We start from the raw sequence: 22,428 nt of genomic DNA on the forward strand, positions 1-22,428 counted from the left end.
CTCCAGAGAAGCTCACAATATGTAAGTTCCCATCCCATATTCAGATTTCCAATAAAGATGACCAGACATAAAAATAAAGCTGCTTTTATGAATAGTGAGAAAGCAATCAAGTAGGGGGAAAAATTAAATATATTTAGGAAAGGAAATTTTATAAAATATCCTCTGACAGCTAAGTAAAGATACTGTAACAATGAAACAACAACAACAAAAATACACTGCAAAGAGAAAACAGTTAGAGGTTTAAAAAAAAAAAAATCTTCTGACATAGTAGCTGAAGAAACTGGACATTGGGTGGTAAACACATAATAGAATATACAAATGTCAAATGATAACGTACACCTGAAAATATATAATTGTATTAACCAATGTTACCCCAATTAATTTAAAAAATATATTTTAAAAATCTCCTTAAAAATATAACAGAAATAAAAAACTCAATAGCAGAATTTGAAAATAAAGTTGAGGAAATTTCCAAGAGAGTAGATCTAAAAGATAGAGAAGAAAAAAAAGTTAGAAAACATGAAAATTAAAGAATCAGAAAAGGAAACCCTAAGTGCAAATAATAAGAACTCTAAAAAGCAAGACCAGAGAAATGGAGAAAAAGGAATTATCAAGAGAATAATTAAAGGAAATTATCCAGAACTAATCAAGATAAGTTTTCAGGTGGAAAGAACCCACATAGTGTCTGACATAGTGAATGAAAACAAACCTAACCCAAGGTGGAGAATTAGAACTTTCAAAACAAAGAAAACAAAGATCTAAAATATTTCAAATGAAAAAAAAATAAACAGGACACCTCAAAAAGGTCAAGAATTAAAATAGTTTTAAGTATTTCAATCACAATGGAAGCTAGAAGAAAATGAAACAATGGTTTCAATGTCCTGAAGAAAATGTATTCCAACCCAGAATGTTATTCCCAGCATCCAGCCAACCAACCAATCAAGGACAGAGCAGAATGTTCAAAAAAGTGCAATTTCAAAGCTTATCTCCCATGAATCATTTCTCAAGAAGCACTTGGGGATAGACTTCACAGAAACAAAGGAGTAAACCAGATGGTGATGAAGAATGATCTCAGGACGGCAGCTGTGACCAGGCAGAGAGGCATCTAGTTGAGAATGAATCAGAAGACTCTATGAGAGAATGCTGTAGGTGGCTGATGAAAATTATAGAACAGCTGATGCTTTTGAAGTCTTGTCAGAATACTTTTAAAAATATTTAAATATGTACTTCATGGAGTTATACCACTCCCCTTTCTCTAGAAGTCTGGACAAAAGGTTACTTTTCAGAGCAATTAAGTCAAAGAAGCTCTGGATTTGGGATTACCAAATAGTCAAAGACTAGAATGAGGTCACATACCGAAAACAATAGGAGCATACCTTTTGATGACTAACGACGATGAGCATCTTTTCATGTGTTTTCAGTCTTTCATATGACTTCTTTCATGCAGGTTATGTTCAACATTTTGCTCATTTTTAAAAATTAGATTATTTTATTTTTTTCAAGTTATAATAGTTTCTATATATTCTGAACATGTCATTTATGAGATATATATTTTGTATATTATCTCTCCCAGTCTGTAACTTGCCTTTTCATTTTCTTTAGGATTTATCTCAATGAGCAGTTTTAAATTTTGATAAGGCCCAATTTATCAATTTTTTTATTTTCCTTTTTAATATCATAAGAAATCTTTACCTCCTTCAACATTAGAAAGATTTTCTCCTGTGTTTTTTTCCACATTTAGATCTACGATCCATATGAAGCTACTTTTCATTTAAGTTGCAAGGTAAAGGTCTGGGATTTTTCTCTCTGCATGGATCTCCATATTCCAGCACTATCTTTTTTTAAAGGCTATCCTTTCCCCCATTTAATTGACATTTTTGTTTAAAATCATTGACCATATATGTGTAAGTCTATTTCTGGACTCCATGGTATTCCAATTATCTATATGTCTATCACTGTATCTATATCACATTGCCTTGATTACAGTAGCTTTATAATAAGTCTTTAAATCATGTCTTCTGACTTTATTATTTTTATAAATTTTTGCACCATTTACATCTATCTTATAAATAGATGCTTTACATTAGTCCTGTAAATGTTTTAATTTAAATTTTTTAAAAAGTATTGTACTTAAAGAAAGGTTAATAGCCACCAACATGGAAATGGGCAAATATAACTGAGACATAATCAAGGAGATAAAACTAATAGAATTTAATGATTCATTAGATGTAAGAACTGAGGGAACAGAAGTCTAATATAAACTTATGTTTTGTCTTGAATACGTAGTTATATTGTAGTGCCATAATCCAAGGTAAGGAATAATTAGCTATATTGTAGTACCATAATCCAAGGAAAAGAATACAAGAGAGGAAAATTATGAGTTCAGTTTTGAATCTGTTTCAAATTGTAATGCTCATGAGACTGCCAAGAAATTGCGTCAAACAGATTATTAAATATTTGAGTGGAAAGCTAAGAGGAGGGAGTAAGGCTAAAGAACAAAAATAAAAAATAAAAAGGATTTGGGGGTAGTCAGTATGTAGCTGGTTAAAAGTTAGGTGATGGGCAAGAGCATCCTAAGAGGGCATAAAGATATAAAAGAATACCTGGGCAAAAAAAAAATAACTCAGTGAAATCTTCTTTGAAAGGGTTCAACGAAAGAAAGACAATGACAAAAGGAGAAACAATCAAAATAAGATCATTAATAAGATCATGAAAGTATAAATAGAATGAATGAAAACTTACTGGTAAATCTTGAGAATATAAAGAGCAGGCAAACCCTTAAAGTCTAAAGGAGATTATTTTAAGAAAAATAAAAGGAAATATCAACTTAACTAGCAGAGAGTAAACAAATAAAATCACTTATAGACAAATCTACATGAATTTAAAATGTTTATACTTCTATTTTTATAGGGTAAAGCTAAATCAGCATATGGTGAATTGAGGAGACTATAGGTATGATTTTTAAAACAATATGGGAAAATACCATGCTCTTCCACAAAAGCTCAAGTACACAATATTATCAGTCTGCTCAGCATAGAAAAGAAATTTTTTTTAAATCACACATATAAAATTGTTATTTTTCACACTGATTAACAATCGGGTTTAAATGGTCTATTATTTGCATTTTTATGTTCACTCTAAACATTACCTGCATTGATACTGTGATCTCTTGAAGGGCAGCATCTGCTTCATCTTGCTTAGTTTTAAGTAATACACTTTGTTCCCCAGCTTTTCTGTTCAGTTCATCCACAAGAGCTTTAGCTTCATTAAGCTTTGATACACCAGCCTACATGAATAAAATAATCATTTGCAATATTTTTTAAAAAGAAATTTATACACACACAGTAAATAAAGCCTATAAGGAATAATTAGTTATATTGTAGTGCCATAATCCAAGGAAGAATCAAGCAAAAATATAAATGTGTATATATAAAACATTCATGAATGAACTTATTATTGCTAATATAACGATTTATTCAATTGTATATCCATTAAGATATAAGAAAAGACTCTACAGAGGCTTAAAATAAAAACATCGAAATAAAGCTGAAAAGATCAAAACACATTTGATAGCTTAAACACTGAGGTTTTAATCTACTGCATTAGATGGAAGAAAAAATACAAAGCAAGAAAAAACTCAGTAAACCTTTTCCATTTTTCAGTCTCATAGACTGGGTAAAAGAACCCAAGAGCCATTCTTCTTATACTGGACAACACTGGACTTGTCTGTCTAATATCTGTTTTGTTTTTTTTTTTTATCAGAGATTGTCTCACATATGATTCTGGTGGGCTATCATTCAAAATGCTTTACTTATTCTTTGGGTGGTTGTTTGACCCTGGCCATTATGGCACCCCATCCCACAGCCCATGAATAATCCAAGGAATGGATATGAAAAATATTCCCTCTCTTCTATAATGAGTTGGGTCTTGTCAGAAGATTTGGGGAGATAGTAATGGCAGAAAAGGAATGTAACCAATATTTATTGAACCACCACAACAGAGAACAGACATCAGGCTGTTTCTTTACATATGTACTTTATCTAATATACCCAATTAAGCTGTAACTCAGCAAGTTTAAGTGATTTATCCACAGCATCATAGAGAACTAAATCAGGAAATTAATCCTCCCAAAGCATGTATACTTATTGGCTTAATATAAATGAAAGTGAATCATTAGAAAGAAGGATAGAGATAACTTTGTCAATTAAGATGAGTCTAAGTTTATTATGCTAACAAAAAGAAGCTAGAACTTTAGAAAGAAAATGCTCTCTGATAACTTCTGAGGCTGGCATTTTAAATGCCACATTTAAGTTTAAGCTCTAGAATTAGAGATATATATAAAGAAAATGTTCAGAATGTACTAAGTGAAATGGATAAGAATATTCTTTATAAAATATAATTCTGATTAAAAAGGTTATTATATAAAGTACAAACTTTAATATTATGTTGTCATTAATAATAGGTATTTCTGAATTTCTAAAAATGATGTTATATAAGAGACTTTCAAAGACAGCACCATAAGCTATCAAAACTACATAAATACCATCCAGTGAAGAAAAGGAATATTATTGAATCGAAAATTACAAAATCATACTATAACTAGCGGACAATACAGGTAGGTAAGTGAGACTGTTTTAGGCATTTAATAGAGTATAATATTTATTTATACTAAGTGTGTGCCATGAACAACATGGATTATAATATACACAACGTTTATTCACTGTATATAGACAAAATAATTCAAGATTAATAATATTGTACCTGCAAATGACTCTGTCTTTTTAATAATTCCTTTTTCTTGCTGCTACTAATGGCAGAATACACATGTAAAAAGGTCATATATCGGCTTGGTGTAGCACCATATGCTTTACAGGATTCGTGGATTAATAAAAATGATTTTAGAAAATCAGGATCAACTGGAAAACAAAAATGATTTAATATATGCATGATCTGTTAAGAACTAGATAAAATAATCTTAACTATATTTAATTCATACCAGATTCTTCTGCCTATATTACCATAAATATGAGATATCATATTTGCTTAAAGGTGCACAGGCATTTCTAGACATCTATTCATAGTTCCCATTTTCCTTATGAATTCTGAATTATTTAATTTCAATGGTCTCTATCCTTCCCTGAACACTTTCATTGCTGCAAGAAAGATAAATCTACATGTTGTCATACTATATAAATTAATTGGAACTACATAACCCATGTAATTAAGTAAACTCAATAAAAGCTGCTTGAATAGAAAAGATAACAAACCTAAAAACACCTACCTATTCACTTCCCCTTGACCCAGGGAGAAAAAGGACTTCAAAGGCCGAAAGACTAAGAATATTAATTTCATATTAGATTCAACATACCATGACCAAACACATGATCTTTCTCTCATCACTTCAATCTATTTCCCTTCGTATTCCCTACATTACTTAATAAAATCGACTCTAATGCATTTTTTAAGCCAGAACCTGAGACACATCCTTGACTCCTCTTCTTGATGTCACAGCCATTACATAACCAAGTGTCCTTTAGATTACCTTCTAATTTCTCCCCAAGTCCATTTCTTCCTCTCAGATTACTGCAATAGTCTCCTATAGTGGTTCAATTGTCTTTGGTTTCTTCCTATACCAATCTATTTTCCAATAACTTAAGAAAGGGGTAGACCTAGAGATTTCTGTTTTTAAAACAAGACTCTGGTTACCCCTCTACTAAAATTTCTAACCTCATATCACCTACATGTTAGAATCCAAATTCCTTAGTATGACATGATAGCTTTTTATTACCTCTCCCTGACTACATTTTCCTTTTCATATAGTACTCTACTATTTACACATCCTATGTTTCAGCCCTTTAGGCTATTTATAGTTCCATAAAAATGTCTTTTTTCCTCTATGACTTTTCCATGCTATACACTCTAACTAGAATATCTTTCCCCAAATTGCCTTTCTCGGTAATGTCCACTTTCTACAATATCTGCCATTTAGAGGTTTCACTTTCCAAAGTTCTTATAAAACCTTCTACCATTACTTATAATGCTCTATCAGAGTTTTATGTTTATATATAACATAATTCTTACTATCACTAGACTATGAGCTCCTAAATCATCTCCAGTATCTAGGCCAGTACCCAATATAAAACAAGTTCAATAAATATTTGATGATTAAATGATTACATAAATAAATGAATGAATATGCTATGGTATAAAAGAAATATACAGACCACATTCAAACTGAATTTGGAACTGGAAAAAATAATGAGATCATAAATTTAAAAAATATTATTTCTGTACTCAAAGAATATCATAAAACTTTTTCATGTACAAATTGAGTGCTATGGCATATTTAAGTGAGAAAGTAACACGAAAAGTTTAGGGTACTCGCCAAAAACCCTAAACAATATAAGTAGGCCCGTCAGATCATTAGGGTCAAATGTATAATTTTTAATGTCTTAAATTGAAATGATATTCTATTAGGTCCAATAAGAAATGACATCATTTGTTTAAAAATAAAGAGGATTTTAAAGTTTAGTTTTTATCAATAGATATCTTTGTCAGTTTAGCAGTATTCAAATTTATAATCACTATCAATATTTAATGGATCTATAACATTAGAAAATAGCCATTTCCCAAATATAAATCTGATGAAATCAATTTCACCAAATACCTGAATTTTTTTTCTTTTCTTCTTTTCCTTTTTTGTCACTACATTTTTCTTCACTACTTGTTTCATTGAATAACATTTCAGGTATCTAAAAAACAAAAGAGCGTTTTTTTTAAACCTCAATTCAGTACAAAAAAGTTTAAGTAAATTCAGTATCAAAGGTTAAAAACTTTTAACATATGCATACATGCACACACACAGAGACACAAACAGTATCAATTGTACTTTATTCTAAGATTCTTTCCAAAGAGAACAAATAATATATCCCTCTTTAGAAGACATTATTTCCTAGACAAGATTTTGATACACATCAACTATTAATTGCAAATTAATGACACTTAAGGAAAAGCTCTAATATCTCACTTAAAAATGATTAAACTGTGAAATGAAGGATATTAAAATTTGGATCAAATTAGAAAATAATCACAAATGCCATTTAAAATCACATATAATCAAAATAAGACAAATAAGATGCCTGGTATAAAGGGATAGTAAGGATTCTTAGCTTTCTTAAATGAGAATATAGCTAAAAGTAAATGAAAACAACTTCATGATTGATAATTCTAAAAACTATCTATTATCTTGCTATAGCTAGGTTCTTGTGACTACCACAAAAATATGAGAAATATTAAGATAATATTATATAAAAACACCAATGGAAAGTTGTGAAAATCAGTAACTTGAAAAAGAAAACGTGCTAATTTTTTTTATTTCCATATTTAAATGTTAAACTTACTTTCTTCATGCTGCTATCTGACCAACCCTCCATCCACAACACCTGGCATTTCTTATGCAATGCTGGATTACTCTCACAGTTAATTATGAAGTTTAAATTTGCAGAATCCATTATCAAGACAATATGCAAGTTTTGTTGAATTCCTAAAAAATATGTAACAAAATTATAATTATGAAATATTACAACAATAATTGGAAAAAACCTACATATAGTCTCATTTTATGAGATTAAAATTTTCTGAAATAGAATGGTAGGAGCTATTTATTAAAAAGAACAAGCTATGAAACAGTATTACAGTATGACTTTTATTTTGCTTAAAAAATAGGTGTGTGTATGTGTGCACACTAACAATAAAGATCCAGAAAGATATTCATGAAGAAGGTAAGTATTATACTACATTGCTGTTTTGTATGTTATTTTTCAAATGTGATATTGGATTCTACTTTATAATTTTTCTTTCAGAAATTTTTGTTTCAATATTCACAAGCAAAATTGGAATAGGAAAATAGGGAAACAACTTTCCCTATTTCATCAATGCTAAATGTTCTTTTAGGAAAAAAAAAAGTGTAGTAGTAATGTCTGGGAGGTGTTATTATTGCTTTATTTTTTACTTATTCAATTTTAGATATTTACAATACACATAAATCTGTTTCTATAATAATAAGTTATTTAGTTATTTAAAAATTGATAGAACCTGAAATAATCTAAATAGTTCATTAATTCTCTAAGATAGGAGGTATAAACACTTATTTTACCACATGAAAACAAAGGCAGCAAAGTAAATATTCCGAAGTACATTACCACACTTTTACTTTCCCTTTTGCCAACATATTGTTACTACAGGTTAGCCTATAGGCTGCTTATGTGTTATTTTCTAACGGCTCCACAAAAAATTAAAAAAGTGTAAATTACCAACTGGACCCAAGATTTAAGATACCTTTGCAATCTATAGAAAATAAATCAAATTAAATGATATTTATTTCACATGAACCAGAGTTTGAACTGATTAATGAATTATATGTCACTTACGATATGTGAAGTAATTGAAGACTGGTCCGAAAAAACCATCTTGTGAAGCCTGATCTTTAAGAGGCAACAGCAAGGGCTCTAATTCTTCAAGAGTATAGAGTCCAGGAACTTCACCTACAGAAGAACATTACATATCTTTTGAATTTTAGCTGTATTACACTAATTCAAAATATATTTTACATACACAATGCTGTTTTCTTTTTGTATTAAACAATCTGGCCTTATTCAGTCTTTATTTCCAAAAATACATAAACTCTATCTACATCTGTTGCTTCATTTGATAAAATTCAAATTCCTAAGCAAGCCATTCAAAACAGTTCATCATCTATCTATCTGTCTTACCAGGTTCTTCTTCACCCCTCTACCACAAGACCTCTCAATGAACTTCTTTAGGTGCCATAAATATAATGAAATACTCCCCCTTCTTGGAATATATACTCACAGTCTTCCTCAAAATGTTTACTGCAAGTTATCTTCCCCTCAAACTACTGTTTATCCTTCAAAATGCTACTCTGCCAATTGCTATGCCCGTGAGCCTTTCAAGATTACCCATATGCTAGGTAAAGGACTCTTTTCTCTTTTACATAACATCCAGACATATCAGTTTAGCATTTATTATACCATTTGGTAACCTAATGCCTGCCCAATTAGATTCTGAATTCCCAGAGGACAAATATTTGATCATGTCTAATATTAACCCTAACGTATTCTTAGCAAAGTAACTGAAACATAAATATTTGTTAGATAAGTGAATGAATGAATAAATGAACTTATACTAGATATCAGTAGAACTGATCCATGGACTGCTAACATGCAACAGAATGATGAAAGGCAAAGTAAAGTTGATTAAGACTACAAGCATTTGATAGAAGGCCTGAACCATGTCTTTCTTATTCACCACTATAAATCCAGTACTTAGAACTAAGTCTAGCACATAACAAGTGCTTAATAAATACTAGTTAATCTAATATATTTATAGTTTGCAAGAAATTATAAGATTAAGTGAAAATTATTTTACTATACATCTAAAGCAGTGTATTTATGTAGGGCTAATCACAGTTTGATCCCTACTCTTCTTTAGGCTCAACTCAGAAGTATCAGGCCACTCGCCATTCCCCAAGCTTGTACATATTCAAACACATGCACATATCTTGCTTTATATCTTTCTCTAAATTGCAGCCATACCAAAATACTTTTGATTCCTTAAGTTTAACAAACAAAGATGGCTCTACCTATGTATTATACATTATAGGAAATAAGAATTTGAAATAGAAAAAATTGACAAAGGCCTATTGAGCACTTTCTCTGGAAGTATTTTTCAAATACATTTTTTTGCCAAAAATGTTCGTAAAATTTAGCTTTAACAAATTTAACTTTACTTATAGTTGTTTTCGGTTATATCTTGAAAATAAAGACCAATTTATCTTAAGATAAAAACAACAATTACTGGGTTAATGCTTATTTGGATGTTTGCTTTCACAAAACAAAAAACTGTATAGTTGGTCTATTAGTTTATATCAGCGAAAAATGAACAAGGTCTCCATCTAGTGACAACTTAAGAAATATGCAAGAATAAGAATATGCACCTTAAAAATCAAGAGGTTATTCTATAAAAAGGTCACAAATACTTCAAGCTTGCTCAAGACCTACTGCTTTCACTGTGCCATCATTCTACAGCTCTTTAACAGAAATTGACCTACTACTTGTCTAACTAGATTCCTGGTTTCTGGTTTATACTTCTCATTTGGGCACTAAAATATAGATATCTCATATTATAAATTAAATGTTTTCTTCAACCAAAGCTGTTAAATTCTGAAGAAAAGACAATTTCATCCAAAGCCTGCATAGCATAATACAAAACAAGTATTTATTAAAAACTGGGTCAAACTCAGGTCTCCATAATAGAACAACCCATACAGTTGAAATCAGCTTTTAACAAGGTTTATTTTGTACTTAAATAACAAAATACTCTTGGCGCAAGTTTACAATTAAGCTATCATATTCCAATTCTACTAAGAATTGAATCTCTTTATAATGAATTATTAATCATTATTAGAGATTCAAATAAATGTCATAAATTCTTTAGGAAAGAAAGAAATATGAGAAATGGCAGGTATCCTCAGGAAACCAACAAAAAGTCAGGAAGCTCCAGAGAAAACAGAAGTACACCATGATTTGAGATATATGAGATCTTCTGTATCTGGAATATTTCTGCAATTCATATGTCCATATTAATGCCAAAGCATAATTATTCTACCATTCCACTAGTGATAAACAGTGAGGTTCAATCAAAATGTTCATTGCAAGTTATATCACATGTTTTCTTACATACTGGTTCTTTTATTTCTGTAGGTAAAATTTCTACAGATAATAGAATTGCTATATTAAAGGACATGATACCTTTTTAAAATAAGTTCTGGTTGATAACTTTCCCAAAGATTTATAACAAATAACAGTCCCACCAAAAGTGAGTAAGATGACCAATTTTTCAGTATAGTCATCAATATTCAATATTATAATGATTTTTTATAGAATTCTTCAATTTTTTGGTTTTATTAAAATAAAATTTATCAACTCTAATCTGAGCATGTTTAATCCCATGTCACCTTAAAAAAAGCTATGCCATACGTTCTCTAAAACATCATTTTACAACAAGATAATTTAATGTAAATAATCTTTATACTAGTACTTTTATTTTCTTTGAATAGAAACCATTCACTTGCCTGATGACAAAAGGCTATTGATCATCTCCAAAAATGTGGGATGTACAAACTGGTAATCCTCGAGAAGTAAAACTACCTGTTGTGCTTCAATACCTGCAAGATGCAGCACCTGCACAATAAGAAAATATATTTTGGTACCTAGTAAATACTTTTAGTACAGTTAAAAATTTTCATTCTATATGTAAACTAAGTCATGCTATTTATTTATTTCTATTGAAGTAATCAAAATTAAAAATCAAATGTTCGCACTGTAGTTTGGAAAGCTAATCCAGTCTATGAACAAATACTATTTGGGGTAAATTTTAATTATTTTACAATTAGGGCAGTTAAAAAAAAAGCTAGAAGATCATTTTTTTATATACCTACATATGTCCCATATAAGATAATTCCTTCCTTTATTTCTTTCATGTCCATCTAATATTCCATTCTGGACATGAAAGAAATAATAATAGCAATCTTTTTCCTATCTGTACATAAAAAAGTGATTTTCTAATAATCATGTAGAGAGTAATCATCAAAATTAAAATGAAGACTATGTCATATATCAGACTTCAAGGTCTTTAAAGGCTTTTGAAATAATAAAACCAAAAGAAAGCAAAAGATTGTAACTCACATGTTTGAGATCATTTTTGAACTGCTTCAGTTCATATCCTCTAGAAATTTTTGGAGAAAACAGCACTGCTCCATGCATATGACTGACTAAAGAAGTGATGGTCCGACGACCTACACCACTGCGTCCTGCTAATAGAAGGGAACCTCCGGGAAAACTCAGCACTCTATCTATCCTAGACACATACTCGAGGACTTCTTGGAAAAGTAAGATATCTAAATTCTGGTTATCACGTCCATAATGAATAAGACCCTTTTAAAAAATCACAAAGAATATTTTTAATTACACAATAAAAATGTTAATTATTTGATTAAAATAACAACTTTGGTATACTCTAGAAAAGTGGTTACGTGACTACGTCATCTCGCACTCTGCATTTTACTTATCTAGTAATCAAGGTTTATGACACTTTTTAAGGAAAAACTTATACAAAGTCAAAGAAGTTCAAGAGTCCACAATAATCAGTTATTTTTGGACATCATTACTACAACTAGTAAAAAGCAGTGTGAGATAGTGGGTTAATTATAAAAATGTCAATAGCACAAATTTTACCCTTTGTTACGTACGAATCAAGCCAATGTTCACAGAACATAAACAATGCCAAAACTCTAGAAAACTAGTGCCTAAAAAATATTTTGTTAACTCTGGTTCTTATGCACTGCTTGGGAATGAATGAAAAGCCCACACACAGGTAGTACACCATGCCAAAAACTATGTGATAGAGAGACAGAAGAGGGAGAAGACAACTAGACTTCACGTACTTAACAATTTTCAGCATTCCCAAACTGCAATATCCATTCCAGGTAAATCAAAAAATTTACCAGAGCATGAAAAATTTTTCTTGATTTGAAATCCACATTAACTTCCAATATAAATATTAATTTCTAAAGCAATCATATATAATACTGTCTCTTCTTTATTGTGATTAAACTTAAAAAAAAAAAAACCACTCTAAGACAGTGTTACTAAAGTTTCATTGAACTAGCAGCAACAACAACATCTAGGAGCCAGTTATAAATTCAGATTCTTTGGGCCCCACTTACTGAATCAGGTTTCCCTGGAATGGGACCCAGGAATCAGCATAGTTTCTGGTTCTGGAAGAGATTCTAATGCTTACTTTTTTTAGGTACTGCTATAGGATGATTCCTCAATTAATATTAAGCCTCATTAATATTCCTAAAAACAGCTACTTTCTCACAACATATATCTTAGCAATTTTACACATATCCATGTAAGTGCATACACATGGAGTTAGATCTCACACAATGAACTAAATTCCAAAAAACAAGATGCAGCTTTGTCTAATCCATATTCTTTTACTCTATGTCTTCAAAAAGCTTGCAATAAGTATTTTTAAAATTGACTATTATCATAACCAAAGCCCAATTCAAAGTTATGACTCATATTATACCTTTTTAATAACATCCTTGAGATCTGCAGAATTTAGTTTTCCAAGTGGTTTTCCATGTGGAGGCAATGATTGTACGGGAGCTGTCCTTGTTGCTGAATCATGTCGGGCTCCCCATGTAACATAGAAACTATCTGTAGGAGTAAAAGATATTTTGTTTTATGTGTTACTTGCAATAGAAACATCAGTAAAAACACTGCTCACTAAATTATTTTTATTAGTCTGTATAAAATCATCCCCAGAAAGGCAAAGATAAATTACTTTAAAGATTAATAAGATCAGTTAAGATACAGAGATTTAAATTGCTATATCAAATTCTACCTGAAAACTAACCGACAGAATCCCTATTTTACCTTTGCACCCCACTTTTCTTCCAAAGTGGTTTCCTTCTAACTTTCCCTACTAATCCCCCTTTTACTCTGTCTCATTTTCCTTCCTTTTCTCTAGAGTCATCATATAAAATTTATATATTAAAAATAACATATAAAATTGACAAAGTAATCTCAAAACTATCCTTGAGAAAAAAAAGCATAGATTTATTAATACCATCAAGAGCCTTAAATTCTAAAATGAAAGAAAAATTAATGAAAATTTAATTAGAAAACAAAAATCTCACACTCCCTGAAATTTACCTATATTCATTCTACTGAATTTTTCCCCTCCCAATTCCTCTGGAAGATTGTTCAATCAAGTATCCTTGTCACATGCCCAGCTCAACAACAGCCTTACCTTCCCCTAGACCAAGCTACTAATGTTCCTTTCTTTTCCTTTACCATCATACTTTACATTATCTTTTTATTATCTTTCTTATATTATCTTCTATCTTTGGAAACCACTATACTAAAACTCTTGTTTGGGATCAACAATACTGTCCTAATCACCAAATCCAAATCTTTTGTGTAGTCATTACCCCAATGTGACTGAGTATATCTCCTTATTGAAGTTTTTTTTCCCTTGGATCTATACAACTGTATATTCATCACCCACAACCACTCCTTCTTTTCAATTTTCTGCATATCCCTTATATGTTTATTTTTCTAGGGTCCAATTTAGACTGTTATTCCTTCATTCTAAATATTCCTTTTGAATTATTTAATCTTATTCTGTAGATTAAATTATCAACTACTTATATACCAAAAAAACCATTCACTACTTATTCCTAGGCCAAGTCTCTCAAGCTCTAGTTTAGTTCCATATTTCCAATTATTTAATAGACATAATTCGTGCATGTATTCATCAAACATTTATTAATCGTATGCCTGCATTTAAATATTATACTTTCTGTCAGATTTAATAGTGAATAAAAGAAATATGATTCTTACTTTCATAGAGCTGATAAACTTTATGTAAATTCCCAAAGGACAATCAAAAAGCTGCAAACATTCAAATACATCTATAAAACTGAACTCATTATCTATACAGCTTATTTCTCACCCGGACTATCGCAGTAGCCTCCTAACTTGTATCCCTGTACAACTCTCTGCCCCCTCAACCATATCCTCCTTGCTACTACAGTAACATACACAAAAATAAAATCTGACAGTTCCACACTGCTCCAATATTACATATAGCTTCCCACTGCCAAACAAACAAACAAACACCATAGTTCTAATCGAGGCCCTTTGCAGTCTGGTTCTACTGACTGAATGACCTATTTCCCTATCCATCTCACTACATACTCCAGTTTTCACAAGCCTTTGCTTCTTTATATATTCTTTTTCCTTTGTCTGGAATGCCCATCTCCTCTTACTTACTTAATATGTTCACCCTTTAAGACACAGTTTGAGTCTCTATAATTGCTGAGAAACATTAAAATCTTGTGTGTTAATCTAATAAAATATTTACAAGACTTCTATGCTAAAACAACACAAAACCGATGAACAAAAACAAAGACTATTTAACAAATAAATATATCATGTACATGGATGGCAAGACCCAACATAATAAAGATGCCAATTCTCCCTAAACCAATACACAGAGTTAATGCAATTCCTAAGAAAATCTCAGCAATATTGCTTATACATATAAACAAGATTCTAAAATTTATATGGAAAAGCAAAGAAACTGAAATAGCTAAAGCTATTTTGAAAAAAAATACAGCAGGAGGAATCAGTCTACCCAATCTCAAAGTTTATTATGTAGCTACAGTAATCAAGACAGGATGGTATTGGCAGAAAGACAGATACATACATCAGTGGAACAGAACAGAGAACTCAGAAATAGTCCAACAAAACTAATTTTTGAGCAAAAGTGAAAAACTAATTCAAGGCAGAAAGGTGTCCTCTTCAACAAATGGTATTGGAACAAGTAGACATCCACAGGCAAAGAAATGAATCTTGACCTAAATCTCACTCTTTATACAGAAATTAACTCAAATTGGACCATAAACTTATGGTCCAATAAGATATAAGTAGTGAATAAAAGAAATATGATTCCTACTTTCATAGAGCTGATAAACTTTATGTAGATTCCCAAAGGGCAATCAAAAAGCTGCAAACATTCAAATACATCTATAAAACTGAACTCATCTTCAGAATCTACAATTAGAGTTCTTAAATTTGAAACCATAAGATCCTTAAAAATAAAAATTAATAAGTTTGACTTCATAAAATTAAAACCTTTTTTTATCTGTGAAAGATCCTATTAAGAAGATGAAAAGACAAGCTATAGAGTGGGAGAAAATATTTGCAAGCACATATTTGACAAAGGACTAGTATCTAGAATATATATATAACTCTCAAAACTCAACAGTAAAAAAACAATTAACCACCACTACTTGATTAGAAAATGGGTAAAAAACATTAAGAGACATTCCACTGAAGAGGATATACAGATGGCAAATGAGCCCACGAAGAGACGTTCAACTGCATAGCTGTCAAAGAAATGCATATTAAAGCCACAATGACACCAATACATACTTATCAGAAAGGTTAAAATAAAAAGATGGTGACAACACCAAATGCTGGCAAGGATGCAGAGCAATTCTATCACTCATGTTTCACTGGTGGAAATATAAAATGACACAGCCAGTAGAAAACAGCATGGTAGTTAAAAAAAAAAAAAAGTTATACGAGTACCATACAACCCTAAACTGCACTCCTGAGCATTTATCCTAGAGAAATAAACATATTCACACAAAAACCTGTACACAAATGTTTACCACATCCGTCCTAATAACCACAAATAACCGCAGATATCCTTCAACAAGCAAATGGTTAAAAGAATGGTAGTTCCTCCAAATAACTACTAAAGAATAAAAAAGAACTACTAAAACATGTGATTATGCTGAATGAAAACAAGAGCCTTGAAATGGCAGAATTAATACAGAAGAGACTGGTTTCCAGCGGATGAAAGGAGAGTGAATGTGGCTACAAAAGGGCAACATGAGAGACCCTTGTGGAGATATCTTAAGTGTGTCAAACTGAGTAAAAGGTACATGTGCTCTCCCTGAATTAATTCTTTTGGGGTTTTTTGGTTCGATTTTTTAAATTTTTATTTTTCAATTATAGTTGACATTCAATATTATTTTATATTAGTTTCAGGTGTATAGCATAGTGGTTAGACATTTATATAATTTACAAAGTGATCCCCCAATTAGTCTTGTACCCACCTGGGACTATACATAGTTATTACGATAATGACTATATTCCCTATGCTGTACTCTCTGTATTAATTCTTAACAACTGCATGTGAATCTATAATTATCTCAAAATAAATTTATTTTAAAAAGTTTCAAAGTAACTTTCTTAAAAAAGAATTAGTCTCTACCCCTTCCACATGCCTCATATCTAGCATTTATCCCAAATATATTCAGAAATGTTATATTAATTGTAAAACACTTTATGCTCTATTATAATTACCAGTTTGACCATCTACTAGCACAAATTTTTAAGCCATCTAACTATGCTACCAATAGTTATCTTTGCAAGCCAGGATTTTCATATCTGTATCTGCCATTTCTTGAGTACAAGAATGTTTAAGTCTCCAAGATTAATGTTTTAAATAAATTAGTACTCCACTATATGAAAATCCTGTTTGCCTACATCTAACATATATCAAGTCTGTATTTTTTAAAAAGTTCAATCCTTTATTGAAAAGTAAAATATTGAGGGCAAAAAAAAGCATATATTATTCACTGTGTCCTACATAGAAGACTCTGAAAGATATCAGACTAGAGAATTCAGGTACCTACCTGATAAAATACTGATACTATCTAATTTCCAAAAGATATGCCACGTAATTTGCAAGAAGAGACACTATTAACTCAATTTTCAGAATGAGAAAGATGGCACCATTTAAGAACCAAAGCCTTTTCACACTAAGCCACGAAAGTACAGGCCACAATGACATAAGCCCTCCCTAAGAATCCAGCCAACTCTGTACTCTTATCAGGCTTCTCTCAGCATTTCATCCCACCTTAGATTCTCTTGAATTCATTTCCTTATTCCAAAACTCAAGCATCACCTAGGAAATTACTTCTATCAATCTCAACATTCTTTCACCTTCAAGATTCCCTTTGGCTTATGCAATTATGACCCTGGGAACAATATGAAACCTAGAAATGTACAATACATAAAATGCATTATGGGAAATATTTTTGAAGTCTAGCTTTATCCTCTAATAGAAACTCATCTTATAGTTTGAAAGCAGTTTTACTAGGAAATATTTCCATAATATTGTCCTCTTTTATCAAAAGGCCTATCACCGCATTGATTTTCATCACTTGCATTACATACACAGCAGTTTTCAAAATGCAAATTTGTAATTAAGCAATAATAATTGCAAATGCACCATAGCTGCCTTGACTAAATGGTGTCATGATTTGCTTATCATAACAATGGGTAAAGCTGATAAGAATATGAAAGAAGTTTTGTGCTAATGACATTATGAGCAGTGACAGAAACACGAATGGCCATAATTCTCAAGAAAAAGTTCATTATAATCGAATATGGACTTTCACAATAATCTTTAAGTTTATAAATACATAACTATTTCAAAAACTTTATTAGTAAAAATCCTTCAGTAAATACAATTTTGAATTGCAAAAATAAAACAGTATGACCCAAACCACTTTTTGTCCAAGAAAACAATTATTGTCACCATATTTTGTTTTTAACATAATTATTGAAATCTAGCAAAAAAAAAAAAGAAAAAGAAAAAGAAAAGAAAAGCAGCCCCTTATGGTAAAAACAACATTAAAATTATCCAAAATTTTTATTTCGTTAGATATTATGAAATCATGCTACTGGTACAAAAAGTAATTTAAAGTTCTCATAACACAGATTTCATCAAAACTCTATATTACCTGCCATATTGTCTAATATATCTGAGCCCCAATCTCCTTGAAACACTGATATTAAAATGCTGTCAAATAAATGAAGTTCTTTTGCACCAACAATTTTGTCACGAAATAAGCGCCGTGCTTCGTATGCCACAATTTCTAATACGTAATCTAATGGATGTTTTGAAGATCCTAAAAAAGGCAAAACTTTAAATGTAATGAAATTCAAGTAATTTGAAAATGGTCAGTTTCAACATAATATTAGAAAGAAATAGAGAATGAGAATCTACATACCATAATTTTGGAATCAGATAAATAAAAGAAAAGAGAAAAAGAGTTTAATTCATTTTGTTAATGAGTTGGCAAATTTTTTGATTAAAGTATACATTAAATACTATTATCTCTAGTCGTTAAATATCAATCCAAAAAGCATATTAAACATGCTTGGCTACAAAAAATAATAACTTCATTTTTCCCAAAATCATGTTTTAATCATGATAATCATAAGTAGTTTAAATGAGAAAACATAATAAAATATTATAACTTTAATATTTCAATTTAATGTTAATATTAAATTTAATATTAATAGTATTTTACTTGCAGTTTTTAAAATACTATAGTTACAATACTCATTTATCTATTTTGAACACATTATAAAATATAAATACAGACATACTGCGGCATTCTAAAGAAAGATGAGTGATTTGAAATCATGAAAGCAAAACTTACCTCCTTCTAAATCATATCTAAATAAGCCAAGAACCCACTGGGTAAGGATGCAAGGAGTAAAGAAGTAGTGGCTATAATCATCAACTGTAAATTTGGCCCGCACCTGAAAAAGAAAATACAGTAAATGATCTATTTTCCAAAATATATAATCATGCTATAAATTTTTCAGTCACCTTATACTCCAGGAATGCCAATTTCTACCAGTAAGTGGAATTGTATTTCAGAGTAATTGATTTTTTTAGTTATCTTGTATATTATATTTTATGCAGTTAAAAACACTAAGAGGGGTTGTTCATAGGCTTTCACAAACTGTTAAAGGCTGTCCATGTCAAAAAATAAAATAAAATAAAAGGATAAAAAAAAATGCTGCTAAAGAAAGAAATTAAGCTTCATTAAAATGGTGGTTGCAATTCCAAAGCACTCACAGGTCTAGGTTAGACCCATTTCCTAATGGTGTGAATCACAGAGCTATCATGTGTTCAAGAAGCCACTGAACTTTTAACATATCAAATATATAACCAGTAAAGAGCCTTCCTCTCTGTAGACAGAGTCATTGCTCTTATTCTGGCCTTGATCATGGAATATTTGAATTAATTTAGAAAAAAAGTAAAAATTTTCATGCTCTCTAATTATCTTTCCCTACTTCTACTTCAATACTTTAGAAAATATCTTCCATAAACACTTTCATAACTTTCACATGCTATTCCCTTTACCTAGGAAGATCTTTCATCTCCAGCCACTTCATGAATTTCTATTCATTTTTCAAAATTCAGATCAAATTTCTCCTCCCCTTAACAACTACCACACACAATAAAGTTATTCACTCACTCTTCCATGTTTTCTCTGTAACTTGCACATACTGTTATATTTATCATACTATATTAATAATCTATTTATATGTCCAGGTCCCTCATTAGACTGTGAACTTCCAAAGAATAGAGACTCAGTCATCTTTGTATCCCTAGGACCAGCACAGGAAAGACAATGTACTCAATATCTTCTGATATTCTTAATGCCTATTTTCAAGTATTGTCCTACTTTACCACAAGAGGATACTTTAGACACTTCCTCATAGGTATGCAGAAAGAAAGAACATCAAAGACTACTCTCAGGTTTGAAGCCTGGAAGAGAGAAACTGATAGAAGTCAGGAGAAAGATCTAGTTTGGGAAAGATCAACTCCATACTAAATAAACTGAATTTGAGCTGACAGAAGAATAACCATCCACCCACTGATTCAGTCAGTCAATATTGAGTATCTATTTGAAACTGTGCCAAGGAATATAATAGTGAATAAAGAACAAAGAGCATCTGCTTTTGCAGAGCTTACCCTCTAGTAGAAAGGACTAATAAACAGAAAAAGAAAGACTGAGCAGCAACTCAGATCAAGATTAAAGACAGTCCTTTAGAAATGATACAAATAGACATGAAAACTAAATATAATGTAAATTAATTTATACCTGTTCATACACTTGTACCATAGATCCTGCTAAGAGATTAATTTTTGATGAAGAACCCCAAATAGAATGATTCTTCAGATTTTTATGTAGAACTGGTTCCAAATATGCTCCATAAATTGTCTGTAACTGCTCTCTTTCTGGGTAACTAAAAAAGGACATATAAAAATATATAAGAAAGAAGTTAAAATAAATTAATATTATAAATTATTATTTTAATGTTAAGTTATAGCAGTGGTTTTCAAACTGTGCTATTCTGAAACCTAGACACTGCCAAGGTTTACCCAGGGGGTAAGGCCATGCTCAAGGTGGCCTTCTCTCACTTCAACCAAATTAGATCGCTATTATCTGTTTTCAAATACCGAGGGTCCTAATAGAAGATTCCAAAGACATAACTTAAAAACATAATTGTTTGAAAACCCACTAATCTTTAGAAAGGGCAAAAAGAAAAATTTTGCTTACGAAAAAGCATTTTGAATTATGTAGAACCTATACATAGAGCAGTAATCCACCTCAGAACTATAAAAGTAAAACTAATACAACAAATAAAGTCAAACTCTCCAAAACTAAAATATATCTCAATACAGCTTAATTGGTGGCTATAACATTTCTGAAAAAAAGAGAATGTTTATAGATTGTTACAATTAGCATGAAAACATGAAAATAAGATTTTATAAGGCAAAATATAACAGAGAAGACAATGCCAAACCCATAAAATTCAAAAGTCCTGTAACCTTTATGGACCACAGAGATGAACGGATATCTACTATCAGCCACTAACACGACCTGACTCTACTTTGTTCTCTTTTTAGTTATCGTCAAAAATTGTGATAGTATTTTTGTTTTAGGAAATCCATATGGCATTTATATCTAAAATCTACCATTCAGATTCCTGATACTGACATTTTAGAGGAGAGACAACACAAAACAGTTCTATTTTTTTGCTAACATATAAGAAGTATTGATTAAAGTTTTTATTATCCTAAATTATTGCCTATAGTTTGAGAACAGCAGGAAAAAATATAGTATTAGAGCTTAAGTTTGACTAACTATAAACTCTACATTTCAAAGAAATATCATTAATTAATATCTTCAATAAAATGCAAATATATAAGATGTCTCCCCAAATTAAGAAAAAAAATTTTTAACACTAAGATACATACTCTATAGCACAAAGACGAACAACCGAAGTAAACCTGGTAGTAAGCTTATGTCTTCCCACTCTTCCTCCAGCTGACATAGAAGCCACAATCTGAATATTTTCTAAACCAACCCATTCCAAATTTTCATCATAAAATCCTTGATATGTCAATACCTATTTGGAAATAAATATGGAAAATAAAATTTTAATGCTTAGGTTTTCTAATCATAACATATTTTTGCATAAAATTCATTGTTTCCAAATATAATCATCATCCTCTACCTTAATGCAAAAATTTAAGATTAATTATAGTTTAAACTCTTATATCATTGAAAAATAATACTGTTCAAGATTCTATGTTCGATTAATGTTGGCTGAATTATCCTCATTTTTAAAATGCTTCTCTCCGATAAATATTAACATCTAGATGATAGTATAAATCCACCAGTAATTATCGAATTAAAAAAAAAAAGTAACAGAAATCAGAAAAAGTATAAGAAAAAACAGTTTTTCTATAAATATTTTATTATACTCCGTAGTCATACATTAAAGCTAAATTTGAAGATATATAAGCACAATAAGCTCTAATTTAAAAATCAGGATTCCTAATATGATACAAATCACACTAAGAAATAAAATTTTCCACACTGAA

General features: G+C 30.5%; 1 protein-coding gene across 3 annotated transcripts in view; it reads right to left on the reverse strand.

The window, feature by feature from the left end:
- Window positions 1-22,428, reverse strand: part of DYNC2H1 (dynein cytoplasmic 2 heavy chain 1) — a 253,153-nt gene that overhangs the window by 166,028 nt on the left and 64,697 nt on the right. For 2 of the 3 annotated variants that reach the window (XM_016163673.2, XM_016163675.2), the window contains exons 44-55: window positions 21,799-21,950; window positions 20,639-20,783; window positions 19,181-19,283; window positions 18,476-18,643; window positions 13,174-13,304; window positions 11,766-12,014; window positions 11,153-11,261; window positions 8,430-8,543; window positions 7,401-7,543; window positions 6,668-6,752; window positions 4,762-4,916; window positions 3,149-3,286 (exon numbers count right to left, since the gene is read on the reverse strand). In XM_016163673.2, the coding sequence (XP_016019159.2) occupies window positions 3,149-3,286; window positions 4,762-4,916; window positions 6,668-6,752; window positions 7,401-7,543; window positions 8,430-8,543; window positions 11,153-11,261; window positions 11,766-12,014; window positions 13,174-13,304; window positions 18,476-18,643; window positions 19,181-19,283; window positions 20,639-20,783; window positions 21,799-21,950 (1,692 nt within the window). The remainder of the gene's footprint in view (window positions 1-3,148; window positions 3,287-4,761; window positions 4,917-6,667; window positions 6,753-7,400; window positions 7,544-8,429; window positions 8,544-11,152; window positions 11,262-11,765; window positions 12,015-13,173; window positions 13,305-18,475; window positions 18,644-19,180; window positions 19,284-20,638; window positions 20,784-21,798; window positions 21,951-22,428) is intronic. The other variant, XM_016163676.2, reaches the window with a different exon arrangement.

This window comes from Rousettus aegyptiacus, unplaced genomic scaffold (genome assembly GCF_014176215.1).
Source record: "Rousettus aegyptiacus isolate mRouAeg1 unplaced genomic scaffold, mRouAeg1.p scaffold_m13_p_5, whole genome shotgun sequence".
Lineage (NCBI taxonomy): Eukaryota > Metazoa > Chordata > Mammalia > Chiroptera > Pteropodidae > Rousettus > Rousettus aegyptiacus.